General features: G+C 45.3%; 1 protein-coding gene across 1 annotated transcript in view; it reads left to right on the top strand.

Moving 5' to 3' along the window:
- The first annotated feature begins 3470 nt into the window (after nt 1–3470).
- Nucleotides 3471–16783, top strand: part of adamtsl5 (ADAMTS like 5) — a 31652-nt gene continuing 18339 nt past the window's right edge. Inside the window, exons 1-2 of the mRNA XM_079339351.1 lie at nt 3471–3815; nt 13585–13663. Coding sequence (XP_079195477.1) covers nt 3796–3815; nt 13585–13663 — 99 coding nt within the window. The 5' untranslated portion in view covers nt 3471–3795. The remainder of the gene's footprint in view (nt 3816–13584; nt 13664–16783) is intronic.

Below are 16783 nucleotides of genomic sequence, written 5' to 3'. Positions count from 1 at the left end.
CCCGTCAAAGTCGACTTTGTTTTTGTGCACTTGGAGGCCTGTGTTTGTGTGTTTGTTGAGATATCGCTCTTTTTTTTATTCCTGCTTTATGTAATTCTAATCTTTTTACAAATCCACCTTTCTTTCTTTGGGGATAAAGTTGACCTTGACCTCACCTTGTTTCAGCGACTTCCACATGACTCCACGCTGGGTGTCTGTTTATGCCTGTCTGATCCACCCTGAGTGTGGAAACGCTTTCTAATCCTCCAGGTACACACAAATATTTAAACTCAGATTTAAACGGGAGGTTTTCACCAGACAGAAACAAACACATCTTACAGGCTGCGGCACATCGAACCTCCTGGCTGCAGCTGTGTGAAGGCCACATGTAATATATAGGACTTTTCACACCACCACCGGCAGTCTTTCATCAGAGCTGCTGTGTGAAACTCTGTCCACCCGTCGAGTTTCTCCAGTCACACTGGCAGGCTGCCAAGCTCAGTAAAAACCTTAAAGGAGAGGGGGGGGGCGGAGGGGGGAGGAGGGGGGGGCACAAACCTCCCCTGTAATGTCTTTGAGGAGTGTTAAAGTGCCTCCTCAGCTCTGAAGCCTCTCATTACAGAGCAGCACTCTGCAGACTGCTAAATGCACAGAAAGAGAGAGCGTACGTGCATGAATGTGATGATTACTGTAAACACTGAGGCGATCCGTCTCTTAGTAAACACACACACACACACACACACACACACACACACACACACAGAGTATTAAACAGTGAAGAGCAAGCAGTAAAGATGGGGGAACCTTAGGGAGGGACAAGGAAAATGTCTCTGCAAGCCGGGACAAGCAGAGAGTCCTGAGAGCACTTGACTAATCATTATACACACACACACACACACACACACACACACACACACGGGTACGGAGGAGCCACTCACTGCTGATGGAAACATTTCTACACAATTTATGAACTGCGAGCCAACAAAGCAGGACCGTTGTTACAGACTTGACTACATACATTTGTAATAATTACAAACGCTTGTCCGCCTGTGTGCACTCCGCTCACAGTCGGAATCTGCCGTCTGTACTCTCCGCTTCACCCTGATGATGATCAATGTCCCAACAAAAACAGGTGACAAAGTCAGGTTCAGGTTCAGGTCGTACAACACAGACAGAGAGAACAACCAGTTGTAGCTCAGCTGGAAACACATTTCCTGCAGGCCAGATGAAATCCTTAACGGTATTTCAGATTTATGTAATGGGGTTGTTTAAGGTTCCTCTTAATTCACCTTTGCACGCTGCATTAATTCCCCGTTGACAACATGCTACGCTCGATGGGGAGCTGTCGATTTAGTCGTGCAAAACAAAAAAAAGAAAACCTGAAGTTTTCTTGGTACAGGCCTCATGTGTGAACACGAACACAGACAAAAATTATCCTCATTTACGCCCTGTATTTTTTGAAGCAGGAAGTCCAAGTGAGCTGTGAGAACGCCATGATTGTGAAGGGGGGGGGATGGGGGGGTGGCGTTTAATCCCGGTGAGCGTTGCACAACCACAGACTGTATGCATTCGTGAGTCCGCTCTTTGTGCACACGTACTTAAACTGCTGCATTATGTTTTCTGTTCTCTCTTTTGTTGATATTGTGATTCTGTCAAACTACACGTAGCATTGACGTAAAGGCAAACATTCTCTCTGAAGTGCCGTACAGGTTGTTGTTTTTGTCCATCACCTCTGCATGCGTCATGTCATTTAGGAGAATGGATAACCTAGATAGCTGTTAGCGTGTTTATTTCTGCATTATAAAAAGGGTCTCTATGGTGTTTGGCTCGTTGTAACCAGCCTCAAGTGGCTGTTTGAAGAACTGCAGATGAAACGGTTTTATGTGTCTGCAGACTCGTGTTGTGTGCAAGTCAGCATTTGTAGGTTTGTAAATCATCCTCTTGGCATCTGCAACATCACATCCTGTGTAAGCCGTTTGTACTCAGGATAATATTTACACGATGGAGACATGACCCCGTGTGTGGTCAAACACAAGCTAACAAGTAGCAACAGAAAGAGTTGAGGCTCTGACACAGATACTGTGACACCCTGCAGCTCTGTGTGGAGACACTCAACTGGGTTGTTTTGTCTGCGCGGCTCCAGATGATAGTTCAAGGTTGCGTGTTGAATCCGATGAATCGTCTCCGCCTTGGCTGAGCTTGAAGGAGACTGGGACAGAGCGAAGGTGGAGACGCTGCTCTGAGTTCACGCCGAGGCCATCGTGGTCGCTTCAGCAGAACTAAGTCGTCCCAGCGTGTGAAACGGCAGATGACCTCCGTGTTCGTGACTCGTATTCTCAGACTGTAAAAGGAAACCTGCTTAAGAGAGAATGTGAAGCTCAGTGAGAAACAAAGAACACATGGATACAGTCATTTTATTATAATAAAACATGTGGAAATGTGAGATGAGAACATGTCAGGTGCCCGGATGTGGACGTGGATGAATTTGTCTCCATTATGTCTGGTGAAGCAGCAGAGCAGGTGAAAGGATGCAGGGAGGAAGAAGGACACAGGAAGTTCAGGAAAGAGTGAGGAGGACTTAGGAAGGAAGGAAGGAAAGATGCACAAATGTGTTTAAAAGTTTAAATGTGGAGTATATTGTGGTAATATTAAGAGTTTGCATATCATGTTGATAATGAGGATGAAATTCTAATGTTTAGTTTTTCGAGAACGAAGTAAAAATGTTTGAAAATATTTTTCCTTCTCTGTTTTTTTTTCTTCCCCAACACCTGAAATCAAAGTTCGACTTCTTTTGGGACATTCAGAGTTTTCTTTTCTTCCTTGTTTTTTCTTTGCATGACCCGAATTTATTGGTTATTTTTATTGTCGTTGCACCATAATTCAGTGATAAATCTAAATCTCTGTTCAGCACCTGCTTTCAAGTAATGAATGCATGAGTTGTACAAACACTGAACTACATTTTTTATTTGGACAGTTTTTTTTTCCTGCCTTTTAAATCATCTCCTCTTCACCTGGATTTCTCAAGTGAGTCACCTTTGATTTTAAAAGGAGCTGCTGCTGGGCTCTGATTGGAGGAGGGAGGCGTGTTCACTGGAGGAATGCAGCGCTCAGGTGGAGAGAGAGAGGGAGAGAGAGAGAGAGAGAGAGAGAGAGAGAGAGAGAGAGAGAGAGAGAGAGAGAGAGAGAGAGAGAGAGAGGCGGGGGAGACACACCGACACAACAGCCTGGCACACACACAACAAAGCACGGCTGACTGCTGGAGCTCTGTCGGCGGCTCTGTGGAGATCTTACCGGCTTGTTCGGATTGAGAGGAAAGTAAGAACCTGCTGCAGGACTGACCACACAGGAAACCCCCTGCCCGGAGGCGAAAGTTATACCTCATCATGTCTACCTGGATTAATATGTAGTAAACCCACGTGAATGTCCGCGAGTGGTCTGTAACAGAAGAAGAAACAAAAAATAGCAAGTAAAGCTTTTCACCTAGTAAGTCCTGAAAAATGCGTATTTACGCGCGTGCCAGAGGACAGAACTGATTTTTTTTTTTGGAGGACTGAATTTGGGAAACAGCGCGGTTTGGATTTATGACCTCTTTATTTGCGAGACAGAGAGAGAGAGAGAGAGACCGAGAGAAGTTGGTATAAAGAGACTTAAAGTCTGTGAGGGGAGGACATGGATGTTTTTGGGACTGAAATCCGTTCGTTGGAGTCTGCAGCTGGGATGCACTGCGCATCTGCACAGCGACGTTTCTCACCATGATACTGACATAAAGCTGCACCTGACAACAAAACACCTGAAGCCAGTCCACCAGGATCCACCATGCCCTCTCCACTGAAGAGGTAAGGCTTTAAAATGTATGCTAAGCGTTGTTGCTGTCTGCAGAAAGAATCGAACCGAGGACTGAACACGTGATTTAAGAGAAGTGTCCGGTCTTGATGGGAGGTGATAAATTCCAGGGAGATTAATTTGTTTCTTTCTGAGTGCAAACTGCTTGTGCTCTGATTGCTCATTTAAAAAAAAAGGAGGGGGTGGATGCTTTAAATATTTACCTTGAGTCATGTTGCTTGCAAGGAGCTGCAAAGCCTTGAACCTTTTTTTTTGCAGTACAGTGAAGGATGGGAGGTGATAAATTCCAGGGACACTTGCTTTGCTTTCTTTCCCTCTCCTGTTCAGAGTTGTTTGCTTGCAGGACAACGTGTTTGGTCTGCAGCAGTGTTTGGGTCGTTTTGGGTGCAGACTTATTATTTGACAGTTCATCAAATGGAAACTTGACTTAAAGCGGTGCACAGAATCCTGTAGCGGCCTGTGCAGTGTTGTGTTTTTCTCTGGGGGCAGAAGTCGTATACTTCCTGGCAGCAGGTGAGCAGGTCTAACTGTATCTGTGATATTGCAACTCCTTTGGCTCTGCATTCCTCCCATCCTGCTGCTGCAGCACCACCTTTATCTCCTAAATGTCAGCGGCTAAAAATACGCTGCTCATATTTGATCTAATCCCAACCGTGCTGCACAGAGCACAAACACAAAGGGCTGCAGAGAGTCTGACTCTGCATGAACTTTAAAAATCTGCCCCATCAAATTATAAACTGTTGCTTCTGCCTGCTCTTTTTTATTTCTTTTTTTTACTCCTAAAAACCTAAAAATCCACAATAACCTACAGAAGAGCATGCATCAAAAGGTTTAAGATATTTGAAATATTGGCTGTTTAGGATGTTTAAGAATTGAGTGTTTGACCCTGGCTTTCTATTTTCGAGTGCAGGAGTTTAATTGGGAGTGCTGATGATCATAGGCAGTTCAGTGCTGTATATGTGCTGTATATAACACATACTGGGATAATTACACCTTGTCTGCGATGTGTGACATACCGAGGAGGTAGAGTATCCTGATTTGTAATTCATCATTGAGAGATTACAGCCATTTTGGCTGTTTCTTCTTCAGACGCAGCAAACGGAGACACGACTTCATCAGTGTTTAAGTAAGTCTGTAAAGGGCACACAAACAAAATCCTTGACGGGACTCGAACCCTCGACCCCTTCGATGCCAATCTTCTTTATTTCCTGTTTCTCTTCATATGTTCGGTCAAAAAAAAGAAAGGGTCATTGTCACTGCCCATTGTGTAATTGTTGTGTGCATAGCAAGGCAAATGTCAAGAGCTAACTTTGTTTTTGTTTTCCAATACGTGCAATATCACAAACGCTTTAAACCATATTTTACGAGGCTTTAAAATTCCTGAGATTCATAAACTCTGCATCCCAGTCCACGTGTTAAAGCGTGATACTGGTTTTATTGGTTTCATTCGATGTAAAGTGTCAGGAGAAATGTGTCTGCTGTCAGCCAGATGACGCTGAATCCAGAAAAGAGAAAAGATGAGTCTGGGAGATAGAGGGAGCATTTAGGCTCAGGGCACGTCTTCTGTCTCCGTGTGATTGACTCCTCGGAGGAGGAATGTTTGTTTGGTAAAGGAGCCACCAGCCCCGTGAACTGATTTAATCTGCTTACCATGGAACACTGAGCATATAGCTTCAAAACGAGGACTCTAATTTGCTGTTACACGCAGTGATGTCACTCTCTCCTGCGGGGAGGAATTTCAATCCTTTTCTTCCCTGTGGATGTGAAGTCTGAACCCTTAAAGAGGGACGATGAGCCTCAGATTCACACACAGTCTCTGATACAGTCAGCTAAAGTATCATTTATGTCATAAATTAGCTTGTTGCCCGTGGGGTCAAAACAAACACAACACAAAAGTGCACATAAAGTTCATTTCCGAGGCTGGTTTAGTTTCGTGGTTTGTAAAAAAAACGTGTAAAATTCTGTCGAAGTGTTTTCACAAACATGACGGACAGAAGTGTCGTCATTGAGCTCAGCCATCATCACGTCCCAGTCCGTGAACTCACACTGCATTTCGGCGTTGCAGAAGCACAGCACGAGCTCCACACACACATACACACACACACACACACACACACACACACACAGTGCTGCACTCCCTCGATGGCTTCATGTCTGTGCAGCCGCCGCACTCTGACATCTCTCCATTAATGCATGTCCACAGGTCCTGTTTGTACGTGTGTGTGTGTGTGTGATTCAGGCCTGTGTGTGTGTGTGTGTGTCTCTACAGTCACAGAGTGTAACCCCGATCACTCATAGATTAATTCAAACCGAGATTGAAGACGATACGTCACAGTGGCGGTTTAAAAACTGGAGGCTGAAGTGTTGAAATGCTGCTGCACATCACGACTCACTCTTGCTGTTTGGATTTGAAGGTGCATTCATAGAGACAGTTTTTCCTCTGAGGGGGGGCACCTGGGGGGCACCTGAGGGGGTCGCTGCTGTCTGATACGAGCATTAAAGTGTACGTACATGTGGGCTGCAGTCAGCTCCACACAGCAGGAGTATAAAGGTTGGAGCTGAAGGTGAGCGAGCGTGGCGTCGGGTCTCCTTCTGCTGAGCCGTCGTCACATGATGCAAAGATGATTCCAGTTAAACAGATTGGCCAACAAACCTCAAATCACATTAAACATGACGACGACGCAGCTGTCATGTCTTGACTTTCAAACTAACAGGCGGCGAACACGTGAAGTGTGTGCAGCTGCCCCGCCACTTCCTGTCGTTTAAATTTGATTTAAGATCCTGAATTTAATTCACAACAGTGTTCCTGTTCCCGTCGTGTTCTCTGTCCTCGTCAGAGACACTCTTCATGTTGGACTCTCAGGTTTCAGAGTTCAGACAGATAAGAGTTTACTGCTCCGTGTTCGTGTCTCTCTGCACGAACATGACATGAATCACTGTTTGAAAGCTTCTCTCCCAAGCAGGATTAGGGTTGTGCTTTTAATTCAGTAATTGTGTTTTTACGTCTGTCAGCAGGATGTTTTTTTTTTCCATGAAGAATTTCCATGAAGTATGATGGACACGCCGGCTTCCAGCCAGGGGAACGATTGATTTGGTTTTGGTGGCGATCCAGATCTGGGATTTCTGTCTTTGGACCATTAACTTTTTAGCTGTAATTATGAAAGACGGAAACTTGAGAAACTCCCAATCCTGCGGGTACATTTGTAGCTTCTCGTCAACAGCTTTTATTGTGATGCTAAAGCATGCTATGTGAGGTTAAAGATAAGTGGAGGGCCTTTATTTCAGATTGAATCATTTTATAGCTTTATACACTGTTTTAAAGGGAGCAAGAAGCAGAAGGATCATTTCCAGTAATATCTCATGAATAAACCATGCGGATGTTTTTTGTCCAAATCTTTAAAAAAATGTTAAGAGATGGATTTTCTCTGTTGGACTCAGACGTATTTTTCACTTCAGGGTTTTAACTCAGCGCAGGACAATAAGAAAAAAAAAAAGTGATTTCATTCTCCAGTTCTACTAATCCAATAATATCCTGAGAAGGTGCGAAAACATCCAGAGATCCAAAGGTCACTTCAGACTTCAGAGTTCTCTTGTTTTCTTTCGACGTTTCCCTTTAATGTGGATGGACTTTAAAGACATTTCAGTGTGCAGTGACAATAAAGGCGTTCTGTTTGAAATCTGCCGACGTCTGAGGAGGTGATTCACATCTTTAAAACCTGAGATCCTTTGAATTACATTTCAGGGCGGTGACCATAAAAACATTTTAAACTTATATCGATGAGTTTCCTGTTTGTTTTGTTTTTTGTCCAGCCGTCAAATATTTATGTTTTAGAGTCAAGCGACCTCTAGTGGACGTATAAATAACTTCGATCCGGTGAATGTGTGTTCGTCATCGAATGACGTTTGACCCCTAACCCGAACGCCGCCCTCAAAAGAATAGTTCATTAGCACTTACGCAGGGTGACGATTTACTGCCATTTCTCCGTTCGCCTGTAGGGGGCGCTAATTTAGGAAACGCTCCTGTTGGTCGTATTACGTGACAGACGACCTCTACGGTCGTATAGGTTGGAGGACTTGTTGTTTTTTTTACCTCGAAGGAAGCCGTGTGGATTTATTTGTAGCAGCTACAACTTTTGAAAAGTCTCCTTTCAGAAACAAAAGATTTAAAATCGTGACCGTCACTGAGAGGCGGTGCTGTGATCAGAAGGAAAACGCCTCTTTCTAAAAAAAAACAACAACAACAAATAACTCGATTTGTATTCCCGGGTTGCGGCTGCATCCTTACAGGTGAGAGAGTGACGCGCTCGCTGCACACGAGTGGATGATCTTTCTTTCTGGTCTCGGTCTGGATCCCTAAAGGTCTCGGGTCTCGGTTCACCTTTCCTTGTTAAATAGAAAATGTTTTCGAGGTTGTTCTGTTTCAGAAGCTCATTCCTCCATCCCTTCTTTTTTTTTTTTTTTTGGCTCATCAATCACAGCCCTTCGTCTCCCACTGTCACCTGCGTGTTCCTAACGCTGCGAGACGAGGGCCGTAGATGACCTGCGAGGGCTCAGCTTCAGTCGAGAGTGGCTGTGAAAAGATAAGCTCATAATCCCTGAGGTATGACGGTGTACTAAATTTGTTCTCCCTGTCGTGAAAGGAGAGAGCGAGGTGCAGCCGAGCGGAGAAGAGCGAAGGGACTCGACTTGAGCAAGAACACGAGTGCAGACATTTTGGCAACAACGAAAACCAAAAAAACAGGATACCAACGTCTGTCTTTGGTTTAGTCGTTCACCACAATGCTCTCTGGGGGTTTTTTCTTGTCAGGAAATATAATAGTATTTCTTAACTGTTTTATTATGTCCTCAAGTGGAGCAGCTGCTGCAGCACAAAGAGCCTCCGCTTGTGTTCAAAGAAGCTGCTTTTTGTCTCCGCGAGGCCGAGCGAGCCACTGAGCGCTCAATTGTTGTTTCCTCATTCAGAGTGGACGCGAGACGCAGAGGTCAGAACCCGAACTGATCCTTCACTCCGCACATCTGTTCAGAGTTGTGTCACTTCATTCAGCAGCGGGCTCCATATAACCGTCAGACCCTCCGCAGGGCTCGCACAAACTCTGGGTGGGTCACAGCTAAATCTCAGCGAGGGTCAAAGGTCAAGACCGGCCCCTGGTCGGGAGACGTCTTCTCTTTTTTAAACTCGGTGGGTGTGCAGGTCGCACACTCAGGTGTCTGCAGTGTAGATTTGACGGCACGCCGTCCCGGAGGTCAAAGAACACATTCTCACCTGCGTCATGATTCCAGCGTAAAAGCTCCACTTTAATGATGACTGTGTTGTTTGTTTGTGCAGGATGGAAACCACAGAGCGTACCTGTCTGTCAGGGTGTGTGTGTGTGTGTGTGTGTCGTTACAGAGGAATTAGAAAGGAGGGCGGGGAGTCTTTAACCTCTCTGCGTGGAGGGTTATGTTGTCTTTCTGTCAGAATGGGAATAAATCCCCACTCTGTTCAGGCGTCGGCTCAGGAGACGGAGTTTGACATTTTCCCTTTTTGAACTCTCACCACGAGAAGAAGAAAACATTCAGAGAGCAAATTTAAATGATTTCATCTTTAATTTTTTTTTTTTTTTTTAAACCTTTTGGTTGAAATCAGGAGAGAGCTGCAGTAAAACACACCTCGGGGTCTGGCAGGAGAAATCCTGGGTGAAGTCCGGAGGCCAGTTTTCCAGATTTCTGCAAGTGTGAAAACAAACGTTTTTATTCCAGATTAAGAAACATTTGTATTTTATTTTCAGGACAAACTGCTCCGTTTCCCATCAACTCAACTCACATTTGGATTCTAAGAAGTGTAAGAATTATTTTCCAGACCGGGATCGACTCGGGATCGACTTGTTTTTGAGCGAAGGAATCACCAACTAATGCACGTCGTGTTTTTTTTTTGATTCATGCTCAACTGTGTCTCCAGAAAGGTTAATGTGATGAGCTCTGACTGTGACAACATTAAGCAGGAAATGAAGTGTAGAAAAGTCGGCATTAAGGTTCATAAACCTCTCTCACTCTACACCTGATTGAAAGCTCATTGAGTCTTTTTCTGGAACTTATTTTCTGATAATTAAAGTCGTCGTCGTCGTTCCTTGTTCGTCGGTCACGAGTGCGGCTAATGCTAGTCAAAATAAACAAAAGGTCTCGTATTGATTAAAGACGTTTCCCTCCCTGCCCCGGAGCTATGCACTAATGTGCTGCTATAGGCTTAATGAGAGCAGGAGGAGGCGGCCTGACCCCTGCTCACCTCTGAAGGGCCCCTGCAGGGAGGGGGGGCCAATCAGTCAGTGACCGGAGCTGCTGTCTTTTCATGTGCAAGAAGTGAAGCCAAAGATCAAGTGAAACTGAGAGAAACGGCTTCATCCCTGTGAGAGACTCGCACAAATCCACATCTCGCTAATTACAGCGTGCGTGTAGCGCTTCATGAGACTCGGACTGAAGCAGCGAGTGAACGTAAGAGCGAGCAGGAAGAATCATCCATTTCACACTGAACTGTTTTTTATGTTTCTGCAGATTTCTGTCTGTCAGGACCGGGCTCAAGACTTTTTGAAGGTCTCGCTCTCGTCTTGGAATCAAAAGCATTTCACTTGTCTCGCTCTCAGACTGGGCCGACTCCTTTTAGCTCAAGACCGGTCCGGTCCGGTCCGGTCTGGTCTCAATCTCTAAATGTCATGGTCTTGGTCTTGGTCTTGGAGCTTGACTACAACACTAGATCGACCCTCTCTTCCCTCTCTCGGCTGAAAACACATCACTAAACTCAGTTTTAATAAATGTTTACTGAATTAAAGTTCGTTCTTAATTGTTTGCTCCAGATCCTTCTAAAAATAAATCTGTGTTTTTTTTATTGGCTTGGTTTGTGAAGCTGCACGACCTCGGTCACACTAAAGAGTATTAAAGAAGACTGCGGGTTCTCAGGCCTCACAAAATACAAACAAACATCACAAAACTGACTGAACACTTTGCCTCTGCTGGATATTTATAGTGACTGTTAGTGAAGTTTGTCAAAAAGCTAGTAGCGCTGTTAGCTCGCTGTTAGCATTGGAGCTTTGACTGTTCAGAGGTCAAGGCTGAAGGTCGCTTCAGGCCTGGAGGCTTGTTTTTTAATGTTTTGATTGACGAGTGTTTCTGAGTGATTGCTGCGAATGTTTGGGTTTTGGTGTTTGAAATAAACTTTTAACTTCATTAACATGGTTTCCATTATTGTAAAAATGTTTTTTGTTTGTCTTCTCAAAAGAGTCTGAATGGAAATTTTTTGGGGGAAACGCAAACAAAAAAATGAGTTGGATCCAGCAGGTTCAAACATTTACAGTGACGCTGCAACCGTTGCTTTAGGGCACACGTGTATGGCGTGTGAATGTATCTGCATGTGTGTGTGTGTGTGTGTGTGTGTAAAAAAGGGCTAAAAAGACGAAAGCTGCTTGCGACAGACTTTGAGAGAAGCTGCGGTCTGATGATGATATTCAGTCATGATGTAATGCAGCTCAGATTTAATCCCCTCTTTGGGAAAAAAAACATCTTCTTCTTTTTTTCTTCTAAAACTCAACGCAGACTTCAGTTCATCGTGACTGTTTTACACAACTTAGAGATGAGCCAACTCCTTGTCAGATTGTTCAAATAAAGAACTCTGATTTTAATCAAAAATGAAGAAACATAATTGAGTGAAAGGTTAGCGAGGGGGGGGGGGGGGTTACGCTCTGAAACACGGTGACCCTGTCGTCATGCGTCTGACTCGTTTGAAGTCTGTGAGAAAAGAAAAAAGGTCTTTTTTCTTCCATGGTGATTTAAGTGCCTGATCGGTGTTCCGGTCACATCGACCTTCCTCGTTACACTGATATAAATTCCCCCTTGTAAGGCTCGGATGGGAGCCGAGGTCGCAGAAGGGAAGGGCTGCTCAGCCGAGTGTGAGGCAGAGATATGTATCGTCTAATTAGACAGGGCAACTACTGACCTGGGGCCGAGCCAAAAAAAAAAAAAAAGAAGCATCGGAGCAGCTCTGTGTTTAAAGCCGGCGGAGAGATAAAAGAGCCGGAACAGGCGGAGAGAGATAAATGAAAGGCTGAAGGGAGACGTGGGAGACGAGGTCAGGGGGGAAATGAAATGGAGAAGATTAGATCACTGCTACACGTCTGTATATTTCCCTTAATGGAAAAAACGACACGTCCCATCACGATCAGAGTCTGAAACGTCGAATGACACAGAGCGGTGCCAGGAAGCAGGCAAAAGAAAAGGGGCTTTCTCACCAATCACAGGCACTTCTCAGAAACGAGCACTTGTCCTTTGATGAATCAGACGATGAGTCCACGTCGAACAGACGAGGCGGAGATGAAGTAGCTTGTAAAGACGTATCTGTTATCGCCTGAGACGGGATCACACGTGTTGCCTTTAATTGCTTTTGACTCCAGTGTTGTGCTGCTTAAAGATGCTGCTGTTAAACTGGAAGTTTTCCACAGGTGTGAGGCGTCCATCAGGGCTCCAGGCAGGCAGATTAGCATCCTTAGCTTAGCATCCTTAGCTTAGCTGCATTAGGGGCGGCAGTGGGTAGAGTCGTCGTCTCTCAAACCGGAACCTCGAGGGTTTGATTTCCAGCTCCTGCGAGCAACGTGTCCGATGAGTCCTTGGGCAAGACACTTAACCCCGAATGGCTCCCCCTGCTCCGTCAGGGTCTATGCGGGTCGCTGCTCCTGTGGTCGACCACTTGGAGCGCTAATTGACCCACAGGAATAAATAGTTTTTAAAAAATCCACGGTTAAAAACCTGAAACTGAAAAAAATGTACTCATCTTTAAAAAGTGAGACGAAATGTCTTCATCACTTCCAGAAGACGTTGTCGCTACATCGACTGATGCTATGCTACATCGACTGATGCTATGCTACATCGACTGATGCTATCTGTAAGTCCAGTGAGACGGACGTGTAGGCTAACGAGAAAACTGTCCTGAAGGCTGCAGAGGAGAGCGACCAGCTAGCTTGCTATCAGAGGTACCCGGGCTCCTCTTTAACGTCGACCCCGTTCCCAACCTAAGTCCCTACACGCACAGAGCGCCCGCCGCCCCTCGGAGGAAAAGAAAAACGGGAAACGCTAGTCTCTAGAGTTCCTGAGTGTTAGTAGAAGAGGAGATGCTGCAGAGTCGCTGGCACGTCGTTGTCCAAAACAGTGACACAGCTCAATTCAAACATTGTTTAACACAATTAAACATGAGATTTCTACGTTTTTAAAATATATTATCTTCTGTTGTTTTGTTTTTTTTCCAGTCTTTGCATTTTTTTTTGGAAACACGTCGTGTCATTAAAATGACCCTGAATGAACGAACTCTGGCTCTTTTTTAAGCTCTAACTCAGATTATCATTGAAATCAAAGAGCGCATGCAAACACAGCAGGTGATCTCGCCTTTGACTCCTCCCACTCTGGCTGTGAGAGAGTTAATAAAACACTGTTAATGGGGTGGGATTGGGGGGGGTGGGGGCATTTAGGAGTTATGGTACTCACTGGATGGGGGGGCATTCCTGACCTTGGCTCCTCACCGTCGGGGGTTCACAGCAGCCCGGCAGCTTATTTGTGGATGTTATTAATGACCTAAAGACCTCTGCTGTTTCCTCTCTTCCTGTCTTGTCTTCTTTCTTATTCTTCAACTCTTCAGACACTGTGCAGACGCATCTCCACGTTTATGATCCTGTGTGTGTGTGTGTGTGTGTGTGTGTTAAAGAAACACACTGACAGTTTATGTCTCTCTCTCTCTGTGTATTCCAGGAAGCTGAGTCTGTTCCCGGCCCTGACCTTCGTCCTGCTGCTGCTCGCTCCTGTCTGCCTGTCGTCCCCGCCGCAGAGTGTAAGTCCGACCCGCCAGAAAGGCCTCAGCTCTGTGTCAACTCGCCTTTATTTTACTGACACTGATGAATTGATTGTGAAGCACAGCTCCTTCTGTTTTCAGCTCCCACATTCTGGTTTGTGGTGTCTGAAGGGATCTGTCCTCCTCTTACCGTACGAGACACGTCGTCCACTAACGTTTGAGCGTGCAAAGGAAAACATGAAGGGCAGAACGTGATCTGCCATAATGTAATCATGGAGACAATCAGCAGTCAAACAAACGGATACGTTGCTAATCTGTGCTCTCGCTCCTCTGTTCGTCAGACTGAGAGACTCCACGAGACCCAAAAAGTCGTCCAACACGCTCAGAAGCTTTTATCAATGTAAGACGAGAGCTGACAGGGTCCAAGATTTAAAAAAAAAAAAAAGAATCCTCCACAGTTTAAGATTTATAATCAAAACTGAGAACCAAACGGACAATTAGGTCGTTGTTTTTTATTTTGTGGTCATCGGTTCCAAAACGATCCACGATTTTGACTTTAATCAGAACAGTTTAAGGTTCTGGGATCAAGTTATCTGTTGTTCTGACAAAACCAAAGCTGCCTGAATTATAGCATTATTAAGGCCACATATATCAGATATACCACATACCGTAAATTCCGGACTATAAGCCGCTACTTTTTTCTCACACTTCGAGCACTGCGGCTTCTACTCCGGTGCGGCTAATGCATGGATTTTTTTATGGGGGACAATGAGCTTCTGCCGCAAAAACATTTGACTTCATCACGTCGGATCTTAATATCAGTCATTTTGCGCTTCATGCACGCACCCTCATCATGGAAAACACACGGAGAAATGCATATGATGCAGCTTTCAAGTTAAAGGCGATCGACCTGGCTGTCAAAGAAGCTAACAGAGCTGCTGCACGTTAAGATGACACTGACAGCGACAACAGAGACTGAGGAAGTGAGTAATGAAGTCATTCTGAGGCAGTGAATGGATGGACTTTTTCTTGTGAAATATATTACGGTCATCTTTTTCATCAGCCGTGTTACAGACACCGTCGGCTAGGCTTCGTATTGTAACGGTTCATGTTGTAAAGTCAGTAGTTGATAATGTGTTCATAATTCCGATTATGTGGAGAGTCAGTGAATGCACCAGCGAGAACGTGTTGAGTGGCTGTATGAGAGAACGCTGGGGGAGAGAGTTGGATTGTTACGGCAAGTTATGTGTTGCTCTCTGCTGTAAACGGCGTGGTCACGGCCGACAGTGATCGGGTTATTAAGTTATTATTTGAACGCTCTCGTCGTCCTTTAACGTCCGTACGGACGCTACAGTATTTGCGGATGTTACCGGTAGCCTACGTCTGTGTAAATAGCTCTTGTTATAGCGTGGACACCTGCGGCTTATAATCAAGTGCGGCTTATATATGTACAAATACATTTATTTACTTATTTTTAGCCGGTGCGGCTTATATCCAGGTGCGCTCAATAGTACAGAATTTACGGTATATATAAAACACATATCAGACAAATAATATGGACACATTACACCCTCAGCATCTGAATATAATTTATTATTTTTACGTGAAGTAAAAGTAATTTTTTTAGGCGTCGGCGAAAAAATCAGAAGGAACTGAAACACATTTGAAGCTGTTTGTTAAAGTTGACGGTTCAGTTTGAAACACGATGTCACCCTGTGTTGTGTTGTGTTGTGTAAATATACGAAGCTAATAGTCGAGCGACAGAGTTCACCGTGCTGCGTTTACACACAGGAGCCCAAGGCCATGTTTCCCACAGCCTCCCCCACTTCCTCCCGCCTTCACGTCTTATTTTTCTTACTTTCTTCTGACAGAGTTAAATGCAGCGATTACGATAATTTGCTCGGAGGAAGAAAAAAAAAAACCCCGCTCAAGTTCCAAGGAGGAAAATCCAGCCCGTTTAGATAATAAACGGAGTCGAGGCCTTTTGACCGGCGTCGGATGGGGAGAGGTCGCTGAGGTCTGCGAGCGTGCTGATTGGATTGTTTTCGCAGCGTGTTTGTCTTCTGATGGTAGAAATCGTAACGTTGCTGCTGCTGCTCCACCTTCTCCCCTCTGACTGCAGCGTCCATCTTCATCACCTCGACCTCCCTGGAGAGCCGGGCTCAAGTGAGCCGACACAGATACCCCAAACATCAAAGACAGGAATGTCGCGGAGGGTCGACACACTTCAGATCAGTTTTCCATTGTCTCTAAGTCAGGACCGCATTGAGGACGTGTCACTGCACACACACACTGTTTAAGATGTTTCACATAGCTGAGACTTTTCCTGCATTGAGTCATAAACACAGCTGCAGCGACTGAGTCGTTGGACGTCCACATCTGGACAACAAACAAGAACAAGACAAGAAGACAAAACGGATCAGGACATGAAGAACGAGACTGAGAGCTGGTTTTCTGGAGCCCCTTTCACACATGTCCTGCAGTCCTGATAATGAACACATATAGCCTTCAAGACGTGGCCAAGTTGTCTGGGCTTCAGATGCAGCCAGAGGCGATGAAGAGGCCGACTGTGGTCTCGCCTCACGATGCTTTTTTGTCTCGGCCAAAAAGTTGCGCTTGAACAGACTTCGAACCGACCACCGAGTCCGTCCTGTGCATGCGTGGAGAAGCTCGCCGCTCGTATTGTAGGTAGCCTACTAGCATAGAATAAAGTCTGATAAAAAAAGTTGAAAATGGCGCCGGCGTTGTCAGCCATTTGAAAGTATGGAGGCTGCAGCGGCAGGCTGAAGGGGCTTTGACCGAACCTGTGACGAGAGCTGGAGTAACATAGACATAAAAAAAGGGATTCTTCTCACCAACTCAGCTGCAATAACAAAAAAAAGACGAGGACGCCGATCGCCGATCGCCAAATAAGACAGACGGTCGACGCTGTCCTCTGAGACTGAAGTGATGAAGGACTGACATCAGAAGCATTCTGAAGCGGAGTCTTTTGACTGTCATGTCTTCACCTGTTGTCCTCATGTTTACGTCACGGCGGAGCATTTTCCAGTTTGTCTGTCAGCTCCAGACTCTCTGCTGACTGGGAGAGCTGGTCTGCTGACAGACCAGGAATCTATTCAGGTTCGGGGGTGGGGGGGGGTGTTGTGAAGGTCAAAAGTC

The sequence above is a fragment of the Symphodus melops genome (assembly GCF_947650265.1).
Source record: "Symphodus melops genome assembly, chromosome: 3".
NCBI lineage: Eukaryota > Metazoa > Chordata > Actinopteri > Labriformes > Labridae > Symphodus > Symphodus melops.
Note: the sequence above shows the minus strand (reverse complement) of the source record. Positions and strands in the feature narration are given on the sequence as shown.